The 15,123-nt window shown below is 35.7% G+C and overlaps 1 protein-coding gene across 1 annotated transcript in view; it reads right to left on the bottom strand.

Moving 5' to 3' along the window:
• KCNH7 (potassium voltage-gated channel, subfamily H (eag-related), member 7) overlaps positions 1 to 15,123 on the bottom strand; it is a 241,098-nt gene that overhangs the window by 96,239 nt on the left and 129,736 nt on the right. Inside the window, exon 3 of the mRNA XM_010567570.1 lies at positions 1,622 to 1,781. Coding sequence (XP_010565872.1) covers positions 1,622 to 1,781 — 160 coding nt within the window. The remainder of the gene's footprint in view (positions 1 to 1,621; positions 1,782 to 15,123) is intronic.

The following is a 15,123-nucleotide window of genomic DNA, read 5'->3' as shown; positions in this document are numbered from 1 at the left end:
AAAACAGAATATGAAAAGGAAGTATAAAAGCACAAGATTTTAAATATGCATTGTAAAGAAAATTTACAAAGGCTCTTTTAAAAACATGTGATATTTGGTGAACAATAATTATTTTCAGACTGCTAGTTTCCAGTAATGGGAGTTTTCCTTTCCACAGTCTTATATCTACTGTCATTGTAGTGTTATACGGACATAAGTGGAAAGAATTTGGCCCATCCAGAGTGATCCAGTCAGAGGTCTTTCTCCATGCTTAGTGAAAATAGTATTTTTTAGTATCCCAATTAGTTATAGAAATAAATTTCAACCTTTTAAAAATGTGAATGATTTGGCAATATTATGGGGGCACTTCTTGTTTATGTATTTTTTGATAATCACAGAGCTTTGAGTGAGAGCCTATGCATTTTGTCCAGAAGATGCAGTGCAGAAAGTGTAGATTATGAAGAATGGCAAAGACTGCTTTCATCAGAAGCTGTTATATGTACAGCTGGTAATGCTGTTATATGCATGGCTACAGGCCTGTTGCTTACAATCTTCTCAACATAACTAGCAGAAAAAATAATACAGCATGTCATCACTTCAGGTAGTGCATAGTGCTTACATTGGGAAAGCTCCCCTCGCTTCTTGCAGTGAAGATCGTCCTGGTCTTTGTCTCCTATCCAGGAAAAGCTGAAGCGTTGATTTAACAATCAGAAAACTTAGGTTCCAAGTCCCTTTATCGTACTAACATTAAAGATTATTACACTGTGAAAAGCTATTTTCCAACTGTTGCTGAGCCAGCCAGGGGAGAGTGTTAATACTCACTGTTAGAGCATGGTGTGCTTTATTAAGAACTTGTACAAATGGGTATGTGTTCCGGGAAATCTTGTAGTAAGAGCAGATTACATGAGTGCAGATGCAAAGCAGAAGGATCATGTGCTGTTACTGCACAGAGTGAAGGTCAGCAAACGAGCACACGTTCTGCAGATAGTGGGAAAGAAAGCTACACAGTCTAGCTGTATAAGAAGTGGACTTTTGTTTTGTGTAGAGTTTTTTGATTTTGACAATACTTACGTTCCAGAGTGGAATAAAAACAAAAGCATTCCCTGTATATCCAAAAAACCCCACTCCCTTCAAGCCAATCTAAATACTTCAATTTGATAAAATCAGGATTTTAATTAAATTATGTTTTAACTTTTTTTTTACACATTTTATATTTTCTAGTCTAATTTAATTAAACCTTCCACCAACTATTTTTTATTTGGAAAGGAAGACAGGAATATTCAATTTTGAATAGGATAAGGTGAAATATTTGGGCTATATCATAATGCTTTTTTTGTAGTTTTCTGTTCATAATCGATTTTTGTCAAGGGCAAGGCACTTCTCTGAAATGTTTTACTTTTAATGAATTTATACTTCCTAGCAGTACTCACAAGATCCATGCTGTTAGTACTACCAAAGATCTGACAGATTTTCTTGCCAACATTATAACAGGTTTGCTACATTTAACTTCTTATAGTTTTGAATTCTATCTTAAATGAGTCAGGCAATAGGGACTGCATAATTTCTGTGGTATCATTATTGCCCAGGTTAATTACTCTCCTAGCTCAGAGTAGATGTAAGCAGAGAACTTTCAATGAGTAACTTACGATTTACAAGTTTGGATGGCAATATTGGCTTGCACTTCTCAGGAGATGCTACATTCTCTTCATCTGTTACATACTCAAAGTTAATAATAAACATCATTGCTACTCCCTCTTGATTTTTCACTGGAATTATGTGGGTGTTGCAAATGAAGGTAGATCCTGCAGATGGAGGAAAAAAAAAAAGAAATAAATAAATAAAGGAAACTTCATTATTTTTTCACTCCAATAATTCCAGTTACACCAACAGATAGTGAAGAATAGTTCTTTGAATTTAATGATTGAACATCAAATACAATATTCTTTAATTTAAACAGGAACATTTCCATAGAAATAAAGAAATCTTTTAATAATTTATTAGATTATTACCTCTGCTGAAAGATGTCTCCTTTAAAATGTCAATTTTACTTTTTGGTTTTTTATTCACTGGAAGTACCTATATAGACAGACTTGTGATACAGAGACATTTAGCACCAAAAGTAGCAATGTGAACACTGTTCCAACCACAACTCTAGCAAAGAAAGCAGAAGCCCATTCTTCTAAATGTCAAGCATTCTTCAAGCTTTTGGTTCTATTACAACAGGATGAATCATGCATTAAATATTTATGGGTGTAAATATATCACTATTCTTATTATAGCTCTCAAGCTTTTGGGGGCTGCGTAATGTTGTTTAGGTTTGTGTTAAAAATGTTGTTATCTGATCCTATGGGGTTTTATATTCTATCACAAAAAACTTCTAAACTGCAATAATAATTTTCAATAATCTTGAGAAGTATTTGACTTAACTGTTATATACAATTTGAAGTATGAATTTAAAATTACCCTAGTTTTTATATAGATGGAGCATACCCAGCTTATACTGAAATGAACAGAAGGTGTAATTTCTCTACACCTCTGGTACTCAGGGCGTTCTTGTTCAAATGCCTAATTACAGATTTAAAGATTTCTTTGTGTTAATTCTTCCAGTATAACTCTTAAGAAGTTTCATTTGACAAGGTCATTAGTTTTGATTTAATTCCTTCTATTAACCTAACAGAACATAGTTGTTCCAAAAATAATGTGATTGCTGTAAGCAATACAATAATGTGCTAAAAGCTTCATGCAAACACAACTGTGAGATGGTGACTTTCCATGATAACTAGGGACTGGTTCAATGTACATCATCTGCAATTTATGCATTGAAATGCAGTAATCACTGAAACTTGACAGGGTGTGCAATTTGACAAAAACAGATCCTGATCTGGGTTTCACAAAAAATTTTTTTTTTTTTTTTTTTTTGCCATTGAGGAGAGACATAGTAAAGATTTATATCATTATAACCAAGATCAGATTCTGGCTCCTCATATTTAATGTAGTACTTGCTATAATATGGTATATATGGCAGTTTGAGCTATGTATAAAATTGTCATGCTGGCCTTTCAAGTTTTGCAGCTGTACCTTCAATCCATTTAATAGAACAGTTAAGCTGTGGCACTTGCCACAGTTGCCATGGTTACAAGCTCAATGACTTTAGTAAACAGAAAATAAGCAATTTAAGACTGTTCCATTAGAGCTAAAAATAGAACTGCTGCAGGCCAAGCATTGCAACATAGACTGGTTAAACAGAGAGTCTGAAAAGAATTTAGAAATAATCTGTGTTTTTAGCCAACTAATAAGAATACATATTGAGTTTAAACAGTCAAAAAATTATATTTATTGATTTGCTTGGAAGAAAATACTTACTATTCAAGCTATAGACTATGTTTTGACATGCAGATTTATAGACTGAGCAGGTATCAATCCCAATCGGACACCTTTAACAAAGGACTGGAAGTGGGGCTAGGCTGAGGTGTGCATGGCTTTGAAGAACACTGAATTCCAGTGGATCAAATGTTTATCAGTTTTTGCAAACAAGGATGACAAGGGGCCTCAGACTTCTTTAAAAACTTTCCTGCTTTTGAAGGCAAGGGTGTTTCAGCTTTTGAAATGCTTCCCACAGTGCTAAGTAATGACACTATCTCCCGTTTATGTAGAACATTCCGCCCTCAAGCATTTACAAACCTCATTTGTACTGGAGTTAGGGATTTGCATCTCTGAGGAGATGCAGAAGCTGTTTAACAGTCCACAGTTTAAGAACGTGGCAAAAAGAGCACAGGGTTGAAAATTTAAGCTGTATGTAGAAATATTTTGGGAATAAAAAATGGGAAAGATTTGTATCTGGTATAATTCAGTGTAGTTCCTTTGCAGACCAATTGCACCAGCAGGCTAATGACTCCAGTGTAGTTCATGAGTCTGAAGTTTTTCCAAGACACTGGGCTTTTTAAGAGACATAGAATATGTACTTTGTGTGAATGACTGGAATTGGAATTCTGCAACTTAGCCAAAATACAATGCCTGTTGCAGTCACTGTTAGTGTTTGTCTTTAGTACAGAAACTGTTATCTGTTACACACTTATCAGAATCTATCTCTATTGAAATGGCAATAAGGAAATACAAAATACAAAATAACAACGATGACCCTAGTGTGACTGAAAAAATAACAGTTGGGTGCAAAAAAAGAATACTAGCAAATTCAAAAGGTATGCTTGGATTTGTTGGAGTTGATGACAATAAAAAATATTACGAAGTAGTTTGTTTATAAACAATCTTATTCAGTATTTGCACTCTGGCATTCCACTGCTCTTCATTGCACTCAGCAACTCAGCACCCTGTTTTGTCTCTGTACTGAATATTTTGAGTGTAAGAAATGCTTCTAATGAGCAATAAAAATTGTAATGAAGTTTCTGGAATTTGCATTTCTCATCTAACGGCACAGGGCAAGTGGATGATATAATCAGAATAATTATGAAAATTATACTTTTATAATTAATAGACTCAATATCCAGCAAAATATCTGGATTTTCTAAAGATTACTATTGAGGAGTAATCATGAAATATACCTGTTGTGCTCTCTTGTTATCATCACTGGAGGTGATAAAGAGGAAAAGCTGGATATTCCTTGTCAGCTTGAATTCCATGGTTATAAGGGCTTGTTTTCTCTTGTCTGTTGCATTTTAAAGCCCACTCTTTCATCTAGTTAAATTAGTGGCAAAATATACATATGTGAAGAAAAGATTCTGCTCCCCTATATTCTGTGTGTATATGATATATGTATGAACTGCCAAAATGTATACATAAGTAACAATAAATATTTAAGAAATAAAGATTTAGGATATATTAGGATTATATAAGGATATATTGCACCATTTGAGCAATTCTGGTGAAGCAAAGTCTATTTAAATATCTGGCTGCATAGTGTTTAAAGTTGACTTGCTTCATAAGAGCAGTACAAAGCAGGCACATCAAAACAATTAATCTGGTTCATAAAATCTATTTACCTTTCCAGTGATTTTCTATAGAAGATTTTAGGACAGATTTTTATCAGGCTGCATCTTCTAAATACTGCAGTCATTTATTTGAATTGTAATAACTCCTTTTATGAGCAATTGGGAGAGGACAATACAATTAATACAGTGGTGAAGGCATTCCAAATTACAAGAGCCTCCATTCTCATATGAAAAACTCTGACAAGCAAACTTCAAAAAATGACACATCCTAAACAACTACTTTGATTCAGCCTTCCTGGGAACAAAATTTTCACAGGCCATTACATATGCCAAGCTCAAAGGATCTCTGAAAAATAAAACACTGTGGCATTTAAGTAATTGTCCTAATTCTGCAGAAGCCCTCTCTTTCACACAACAGGGACCCTTGAAGATCCATGGTTCTATAGGATGGCTCTGCAGCTCTGTTGCTCTGAATGAGTCTGACAGTTGCTACCTGCATGTCACCATTAAAAAATCATACTCCTCTACCTCAGTACAAATTTGAGGACTGCATTCACTGGGCTGAGACTGGTTCCAACATGTTTTGGAACCAATCTTGGCTCCCTGCACTAAAGCATTTATGACTTCTAAGATATTTTTTGTTGCTAGAGCTGCTGTGGACAACTGACTAAGGCTATAGAAAGAAAGATGTTAAGTATGTCCTCTGCATGCATATATAAATTTCTGGACAGGTTGACCTCATACAATAGTTTTCTAGGATTATAATTTTTTAGTGCTGCAACCTACAAGTAGTCCAGTGTAGGTAGCCATACGTTTAAAATTGAAGGTGAGAAGAAATAAATCAAAACAGAACAAGGCAAAAGCCAACAACAGCTTTCCTACTAGAACAAGACCAAAGACAGCTAAAAATTAGAGACAGAGATACTGTACGTGTTTCCAGAGCTAGGCAGTCCTGTTCTCTGTTTGAAGACAGATCTGAATGAGGGACTTCTTCAATGTGTCAATTTTATGATAATATAGGGACAAGAGAAGGAAGCTGGGTATTCTTTACACTTTTATTAAATAATCAGCATGTTTATTTTGGAAATAACTACCCTCCACTTCCCCCGACATGATTCACATTTTGTCATCAAAATAAATGCTCAAAATGCCTTCTCTCAGAGACACAAACTTAGAATATATTAGTTACAAACACAGAGTTTTAACCTTATAATTTAAAATATTAAACTATCAATTATAGTAGAAATGCAAATAAATACATTTCATATTAAATTGTGTACTAAGCTTAGTCTTAATTCTATCAGCATTTTACTGAAAAGGAGCACAGAAAAGTCTGCATGGTTCTCATCTTGTTAGTAATGAGGGGAAATATGTATTCTTTTCATATCTTCATTTTTGACTAGTTACTCTGACATTATTAGAGTCTGATCACTGTTATACTAAATAGAAACTTAAGAGTTGACTTCCATAAACACAAAGAACAAAGAACATCATGTAATAAAACATACTCAATAGCATTTTGTTATCTTGTGTTCATATTTACAGCCTTATTTGTCCTTTCATCATGGCATGGCTCATGGGGATTGCGCAGTGTTAGTAAGAACTTCTCTGGGGAAAGAAAAGAGTGATAAACTGAGGGAGAATTATTGTGGAAGATCAGAAGATCTTCTCTTGACTTTGCCCATCCTTCATGTCGTCTTCATCTTTAGGATGAGAAGCCAAGACATGGCTTTCTACTAGCTCCTTAACTCCCCAAATCCAATATTTTTTTTCTCCCTAATGGACAAAAGAAGCATCTCTTTCTACTTCTTCCAGACTGGGGCAAATCTTGGAAAGTTGGTTACTCTGCTTATTGAGGTCCAGGGCAATACTTGTCCAGGCAGAAAGTAAATGGAATTTAATGAAATGAAATGTACGCTCTGGTATTGGGAAAGGAAAGATTGTCCTGCTTTTTGTGGACATTCAGGAAGGCTGAGGCTGTGGGTTTTGTCCACCATGCCCAGCATGGCAAATACAAGTAGTAACAAGCCCCTTAGGAGCGTATGAAATGCTGATAACTCAAGTCTTGTTCTCTGTCCCAGACTGCTGTTGAAAATCTGTTCTGTTGCTAAATACTGGCATATAAAGGACATGGACATGCTCCTTATATGGACCAGTGTGGTAGGGTCACAGGGACTGTGTGGTAGATGGAAGGCAAGGTGGGAAGGGGGATAAAAAATCTTGTGAAATAAGGCTGTCTCTTGCACACTGCTGGTAAGACTTTTGCATTCTTGAAATGCCCTAAGAATAAGCAGAATATCCTTTCTTGATGTAGCTTCACGTGTGATCGTCTGGAGTTGTGATCTTATTCCCTGTTGTTCCATATCTACTTTCAGCCAAACTTTAAAAAAAGAAATGGAAGCAAGCCAAAACTTTTTTTCTATATGTTGTCAAGATTCTGGTAACAAACAGGTTAAAACCTCATTTTAGCAAGCAAGTGCTCTCATCAAGCTGTGAATGGTGCAGAAGTATGACACCTGAAAATAACTGGATGTAATTTACTAATGAGACCAGTAAAGCAAAGCATCTTGCATTCCTGAAGGATTATAAACAAAGAAAAGAAAATTGGAAGAAAAACAGTACCCAGTGAATATTTGCTCTGCCTTGTGTCATTTCTGTGACTAATCACTGAAGAAAGTCCTTTTCTTTTATGCTTAAAATTCAGAAGCCTATTTACCTCTAGTTTGAGGTCCACTCTAAGCAAACAGGGTACTTAGCTGAGCTTTTGTTGGCATTTAGGGACAATTGCAATGGGGATGTGTATTGAATATTCAAGCGAAAGCCAGTTTGTCAAATATTGAGGGATGGTGTGTATTGTGATATGGAGACTCATCATGACCAATCAAGGGCTGAAAATATATTCCTTTGTCTTTCTATTCAACCACAACCCAGGAATAACGCAGCATGTCACAAGGAATCTTGTTTTTAGTGGACTTACTGGAAAGGTTTGCTTTCTTTCTCAAATCATACGAAGAACTCTATTCCTCTAGTGTTATATTGAAAATAGTCATGTGAAAATCCTGAAGAATTTCACATGATGTTATGTTAAAGGCTCCAAATGCCTTTTCAAGCCCATTTCTGTGTCAATTAAAACTATTTACTAGCAGACTTTCACAGCTTAGTCTGCCTGTTTATATAATAAAAATGAGTGGAAGAGTGACTGAATCTTCCCTGAGAAAATTGCCCAGCTCTTAGTGATGTAGAATCAGATGACTGGAGACAGATACCACATAGCTACTTGCTCAATTCAGTAACAACCCCATGAAAGAAATATCAGACAAATATTTTTGTCTGGTTTTACCTGCAGCTCTTTGCATCTTTGTACTTGATGCACTTATTCAGATCTTTGGAGACAAGTGATCTGTAAAGACCCTATTTAAATTTTGTCAAAACTTTGGCTCTAAAGGAAAGAATTACCCTTGGATATTCCTTTCCTCCCCATCCTCCATTTATTATGGAGCTACACACATGAGGAATAGGAGAAAACTTGATGCTAAGACTAAAGATGATAATATTTGTAGCCATAAAGAGCATCTATTCCAGGAATCCCAGGCTGCATTGCAAACGTTGCCTGTTGCTGCCCTTCAAACTGTACAGGTATTATTTTACTTTCTTCTAAGGGTGGTAGGACTGAGGCATAAAAGGAGAAGTTTTTTATCCAAGGCTGCATCAAAAATGAATGAAGAAACTAAGGGTAACACAAAGAAACTCTTGATCCCATTTTCACAATTAAATTAGTAGATAACAGCCCCACACTATTAAAATGTGTCTAATATATTTCCCCACAGAAGTTTGGGTAATGGGTTGTACAATCCTCTTTATGTTTTACCTGTATCTTCTGAGCTGTGTCTTTATGTCACCATTTTCCAATTTCACCTGACTGAAAATGAGCTACCTTGTGTGTGTGGCAAGAATGGGGAATTCACAAGCTTCCCATTAAACATGCTGCAGATGCATCTGTATGACTGTCTCTTTTAAGATTCATTGCAGAGAACAACTAAAAATAGATGGCAGGTTGAAATGTATTATACCCCTTTTCAGTTCAACAGCTATTTTTAAGGGGGATGGGTAGAAACAAGAAGAGTATATTTGGCTGATATTTATTAGGGAGCTTACAGTGATTAAATGGGACCTGTTCCCTTTTCACTCCACTCTCCATATCAAATAGATACTCATTCTGTCACTGGAATCGTTGCTGATACTAAGATTTGATTTCTAGGACTGATTTAGGTTTTCTAAGGTATTAACTTACACTGTTTAGAGCTGAAGAAAGAATTTTTAAACTAGCAAACTAAGAAAAAAATTACCCTCTGGAGGCTGTGGACAAGTTCATTATTGGACTGACCTATATAAATATCTCATTTTCTCTCCCTTTAATCCCATTTATAATACAATTCAATAGTTAGATAAATACTGTTCAACTGCTCACTCCAGCATTTCTTATGCTACTGCACTGACACAATTATTGCTAACCTCCTAATTATAATATCTACACCTACACTAATAGAGCTATGGTGATTAATTGTAATGCTGAACACATTTTATATGGGAGGACAGTTTCCTAGTGCTTTGTTGTTTAAACATATATAAACATGTACAGAAGATATAGAGCAATTAAATATTTGGCAAGGAAAGAAAAAATGAAATGAAAAATAAACAAGCAGTAATGCTATTTGTCTATAAAGTGGAGACCAAGAAAAGAGCATAGAGTGAAAAATGTTGAAAATGCTTTGTACATGGAAGGGTAGAGACTTATTTAGGTTCCAGGTTGTGCATAGAATAATTTTTAGGAAACCACAAATGGTGGAGAAATTGGAAGATAGGCTTTTTAAATTTGTCTCAGTTCACCGTAAAACTACATTTGAGTTTTGTCAGAGGGGGTTTCTCCAGAGCACAGACTGAAGTCAGGAGGCCCAGTTCCTACAATCAGTCTTGAACACTCAGACTGATCTTTCTCAGAGATACGTTCTGGTACATGCATAGTGGGGTGAAAGCTGGGTCTGAAATTGTTTTCTGGATGGGTTCTCATTACTGTCAGTTTGCAAAGTTGGTACGTTCAAACATGGGTGTTACTTGGAATCATTTAGGCCCTAAACTTAGTCTAAAATCTCTACTACACATTGTCTTTTTCTTCCAGAATATAGCAAGTAGTGCTGCTTCTAAAAAGCAATGTCTCTGTCTTGTTAATGAGAATATTTCTGTGTCTGCATATGCAGTTAAGTATCTTGTGCCTCGTTCCTTGTATGAAGGATATAATATACTAATACTACATATTAGTATAAGTCATTTTCATTCATTCTTCAGTCTGTGTCAAGACACAGAATGTTTAATTAGGAAAGGTCATAGCAGTAGTGATTACATTAATTCAGTGGAATTACATGTAATTAGAATAGTTTTGAAAACAACTGGATTTCATTGTGAAAATGCTTTGACTTCTTTCATTCACATTTTCAGTAAGCTTATTTAAAGCGTAGTACTCAACAATTACCAGACACCTAGCTCAAGGTGAAAAACAATTGTAGGACCCGTTTTCTCTCATATATAGCAAAAAAATAAAGAACTACAGAGCTTTAGTGTCTGTTTACAAATATTATGTGATGATTTTAAAGTTATATATACATTAAACATAAATCTTTATAAAAAACAACTAGATGACAAATAATGGTTCTAGTTTCTTATTTTTCAACTAGTTGGCTGAGAGTTAGCATGTATTTAATTTTATGTGCTAAAATTGAAGATGCATTCCCCCCCCCCCTCTTTCTTTCTCTCTTTCTCTTTCTCTTCCCGCCCCCCCCCCCAAGCTATTCTTTTCTAAACCCTCATTAGAAGCTATGCACCTCTGGGCATTCAACTGAGAAATGTCTTATTATGTTCATGAGAAAAGGGATCTCAGGTTTGTTGAATATTGCCTATCTTGCAGAAAAAGTGCAGATTAAGACTTTTTGTGAAAGTAACCTCATTTATTTCCCAAATTAAACTACATACACTATTTTAAGAACTAATTGAATAACCTTACAAAGCAGAATGCAAGAAAAAAAAAAAGGAAAAAAAAAAGCGCCAGAACTCCATTTCAGTAATTTCTTTCATTCGTCCAAGGTGCTGGTCCAGAATATACTATGAAGTAAAAGAGTGATCCAGATTCTGTTCTCATTTACACTGTGCCCTTTCAGCAAGATTAAGGTTTTTTTGTGATATGGTTCTTAATAGATGTCAAAAAGAAGGTGGCATTAAATGGCCATACAGTATGAAGGGTGATATAGAAAAACAGATCAACAGCAGGCCGCCTGAAGCAAAAGAGAAATGCTGTCATTGGTGTAAAATTTCACAAGTGCAATGTGCATCCAGCTCCATTGGCCAAGTGGAAGAGTACCATTTTCTAAATATAAATGCCTTTCTCGTGGAAGTCATACCCTTGGAAAATCATACTCATGGAAACATACTCTTCTTGATGCTTTATAAGAGAATTGATCATGAGTAGTCAGAAATACACAAACCCCAAACTTATAGAAAACAAATTTAAGAGTCATCATATACAGTTTCAGATGTAAAGTCATAGTGTATGCATTATAGTACTTAACTGTAATCTAGCAAAATATATCTGAAGGGAGAGAACAGACAGACACAAAATGAGGGATTCTTGTTATATGAAATAGCTGTCATGAGGTCTTGGTAACAAAGATGATGATCTGGAAACCCTCATCCGTGAGAAAGCCAATCCTGAAAGCTGATGAGAGTAGTCAAGCTACTGGGATCGTAAAACAAGTGGATGTAACTTCCCAGACAAAGTAGCTAAAAGAGATGTGGTATTCTGGAGTTCTTGATAACACAAAATAGTGGGATTTTGAATGCATATTAATAAATGTTGTGGGAGCTCTATGTACTGGAGGTTTGTCAAACACACTAGTAAAATATTAAATTATGGTAAAAAGAAAAAAAGTTTTGCAAAGGAAATTGTCCATGCTCAACATGATGTATTTTTAATTTAAGATCTCATTAGAATTGATAGATATGGATAACTTACTGGACTAGAAGTTCATGACTGCCCTAGGGGTGGTTTTCATGACCTGATTGCAATCAGTGTAGACAAACAAAGAACGATCCCAAGCAGTAAAATGGTGATTCTTCTAAATGGGTAATTTTCTACGGCTGAGAAAAATGTAAGTGGAAATAATTGGGAGGAGAAATTAGACAAATATATGAATGAAAAACTGGAATTCTTAATGAAAATGTTATATAACAAAAGAGTAATGATTCAAAGATGCTGAAAATCTTAGCTGCAAGTCCATCTGCATTAAATGCAAAAGTAAAGGTAACAAATAGGAATTAACAGTCATATAGTGAATGGAGAAAGGAGAAAGTAAATACATATCCGTGGAAACCGAGAGGTATTAAATATAGAAAGCTGATAGAGGAATGTGACAACATGAGAGCAAGACTAAGGAGAGTAAGTAGGTATGTAACTACATTAAGCAAAAAATAACTCCAATTATAATGAAAGTCCATAAAAATCCCAGTAACAACACTAGTGGAAAACTTGTTAATAAGTATGTGATAATAACTATGCAACAACCAAATAGATCCTTTAAGAAATATTTGTGAAGTGTGGTAAGTCTTTGCTAGATCCAAAACATCAGCAAACTTGCAAAAAATTGTAATCAAAGGTCTAGGTCTACAACTCAGCAGTCTACAACTCTGATGTGACCTATTAACAAATCTTGCTGGGCAAAGTTCCAGAAGGTTGGAACAATGCTAATATTGTGCCAGCATTCATAAAAGGGATATAGTGGTTGAAATGACTGTATGGCAGTGAGCCTGACATCAGTTCTAAGCAAAATAATGAAACTTGTGATGTTAGATTAATTTAATAAAGAATACCTGTCAGGAATATAATTAATGTCACTCAGTATGGTAATGCAGACATTATTAATGGACAAGAAATCTGATCTGATGATTATATTATTTGTATAAAAAAACAACCAAGTAGCCATTACAGACATATGCTTTTGTAAGGTATTCTACTGATTGCTATACAATATTCTAATAAAGTAATAGCACTATACTTACAATAAGCTCATTATACGTTTTACAAATTAACTGAGAACTTCCAAAAAGTCATTAATGGATGATCACAATTCAGTGCCAGTTTCTAGTGAATGTCCACAGAAATGACCACAATAGCATTAATTTGCTTCAAAAAGATCTGGAGAAAATATTAAATCACTTCTATGAAATGTATGGATGCTTCAAAAACTAGTTGTGAAGTGACTAATGACATGGTAATGAGTCAAAACAGAAGAATGGATTATTCTGTAAGTGGGACATTAAATGCAAACAAATGCATTCTGAAATGGTAAATTTAATCATACAGTTATAGAACCAGGGCATGCAGGTTGAAACTAAAAAATGGTAGCTATATCCTGGAATGTACTGTCTCACAAAAGAAATAATAGGATAATACATAAGAATGGTGAGTGTAGCCTGCATAAAGACATAGAATAAGAAGTCAACCTTTCCTTATGTATATAGCACTGGGCAGACTAAAACTGGATTACTGCATACATTTTCTGGCATCTGAATTCTTAAAGGATATTGAAAAATTGTAGAGGACATAAAAAAGAGCAGAGGAATAGCATTCGTCAGAAAATTCCTTTGGTGTGAATCTTAAAGATGTCAATCTCTGTTGTTTAGTGAAAAGTAGTTTGAGAAGTGACCTGCATTGCAATCAGTAACTTCATGGAAAGAGTGCTGAAATACTAAGGAGCTGTTGAGTCTAGCAGAAAGAACCTAAATGTCTGGAAGCTGAAAGCAGATAATTCAAGCCATATCCTCTGGAATGAACCATCAGAGGAAGCAGTTGTTCTCCCCTCTCTCTCTATGTTTTTAGATCAAGACTTGAAGAAGCAGACAAGTCCTTTTAATCAACAAAACCTATGTACTATTAATTTTCATAAAGTTCTAATGTTTCTTCTGAATATCTTATTTCAATTGAAAGAGGAATTCAGTGCTTCCTGGCCCAACTTTGCTCTGAATACACAGTGCTCCATAAACCAAGACGCTGCCTCTCTCCTGTACTTAGGAATAAAATTTCATGTGCTCTGCTTAGTCAACTGGTAAAATTTCAAAAGTCCTTCATGATCTGGTCAGATTTCAATGTTCTGACCTTAGTAACAGGTGGGATCACATTTCAGCAGCAGGCTTTTGCCCATCCTTGGGTTATGGTGGTGTAGCAGTGAATTAACTCCTAACTGCTTTCTCTCTGCCGTTGATGGATATAGCAGCAGATGGCTGTGGGATGCGCATGCCTGTTTTTCGCTCAGATGCATCAGCAATGCTAGCTCAGTTCTCTCCAGGGCAATGTGTGTGGAGGTGTTGTGCCTCTGTTCTTCTCATTCTCTCCTCATCAGGAAAGGACAGCGGTTCCCAACTCTGACTCTCCCAGTAATGGTTCCTGGAGGATGGATTTGGCTATCTGGGCTGCATTCACTGCTCAAATAGCTGTTTCCTGTCTCCTTTAGGGAAAAGGCACAGGCCAGATGGTGATGCAGGGTCAAAGCACTGCCAGTGCAAAATCATTGTCATTAACTACATCACCCCACAAATAATACATGTTTATTTGTCAGAATGAAATCTCCCTTGTGAACTGTTAAAAGTTTACCTCATAATAATTCTGTTAGAAAAAAGCTCTTTTTAGGTACCAACAACTCCACCTGATTAACTGAGAGCATAACTGTTACCGGACATAGCAGTGGAATTTATTCTTTAGTTTTGAAAGTAAATCCAGCTTAACATCCCCTTAACCTTCACAGAGTGCTCATGTTCTCAGGTTGGAATCATGCCCTTAGTATCCATACTTGATGGCTTCACATGATGTCCTGACTACCCATATGTATGTCCATCTGTTAGGCTGGCATGGTGCCCTCCCACAAGTTGCTGGACTCTTGCCCTAGGACATGGCCGAGGACTGAATGCTTACTTAATACTTCATGTGACTTCCTGTCTGTGTGGATGTGTGCGTGTGTTTGCCATAACCCTGCTGTTTGTAAGGGACAGGATGGAAGATATTTGCCCAATTCCTTTCAGGCGAAATAGTCTAAGTGCAATCCAGAACATCTTTAGGTAGGGTTTTTTTGCTAGAAAAATGGTAAGCAATTCCATGGAG

This window comes from Haliaeetus leucocephalus, unplaced genomic scaffold, assembly GCF_000737465.1.
Source record: "Haliaeetus leucocephalus isolate CR32 unplaced genomic scaffold, Haliaeetus_leucocephalus-4.0 Scaffold1, whole genome shotgun sequence".
NCBI classification, from domain to species: Eukaryota; Metazoa; Chordata; class Aves; order Accipitriformes; family Accipitridae; genus Haliaeetus; species Haliaeetus leucocephalus.
This window is presented reverse-complemented; position numbering and strand designations above follow the sequence as displayed.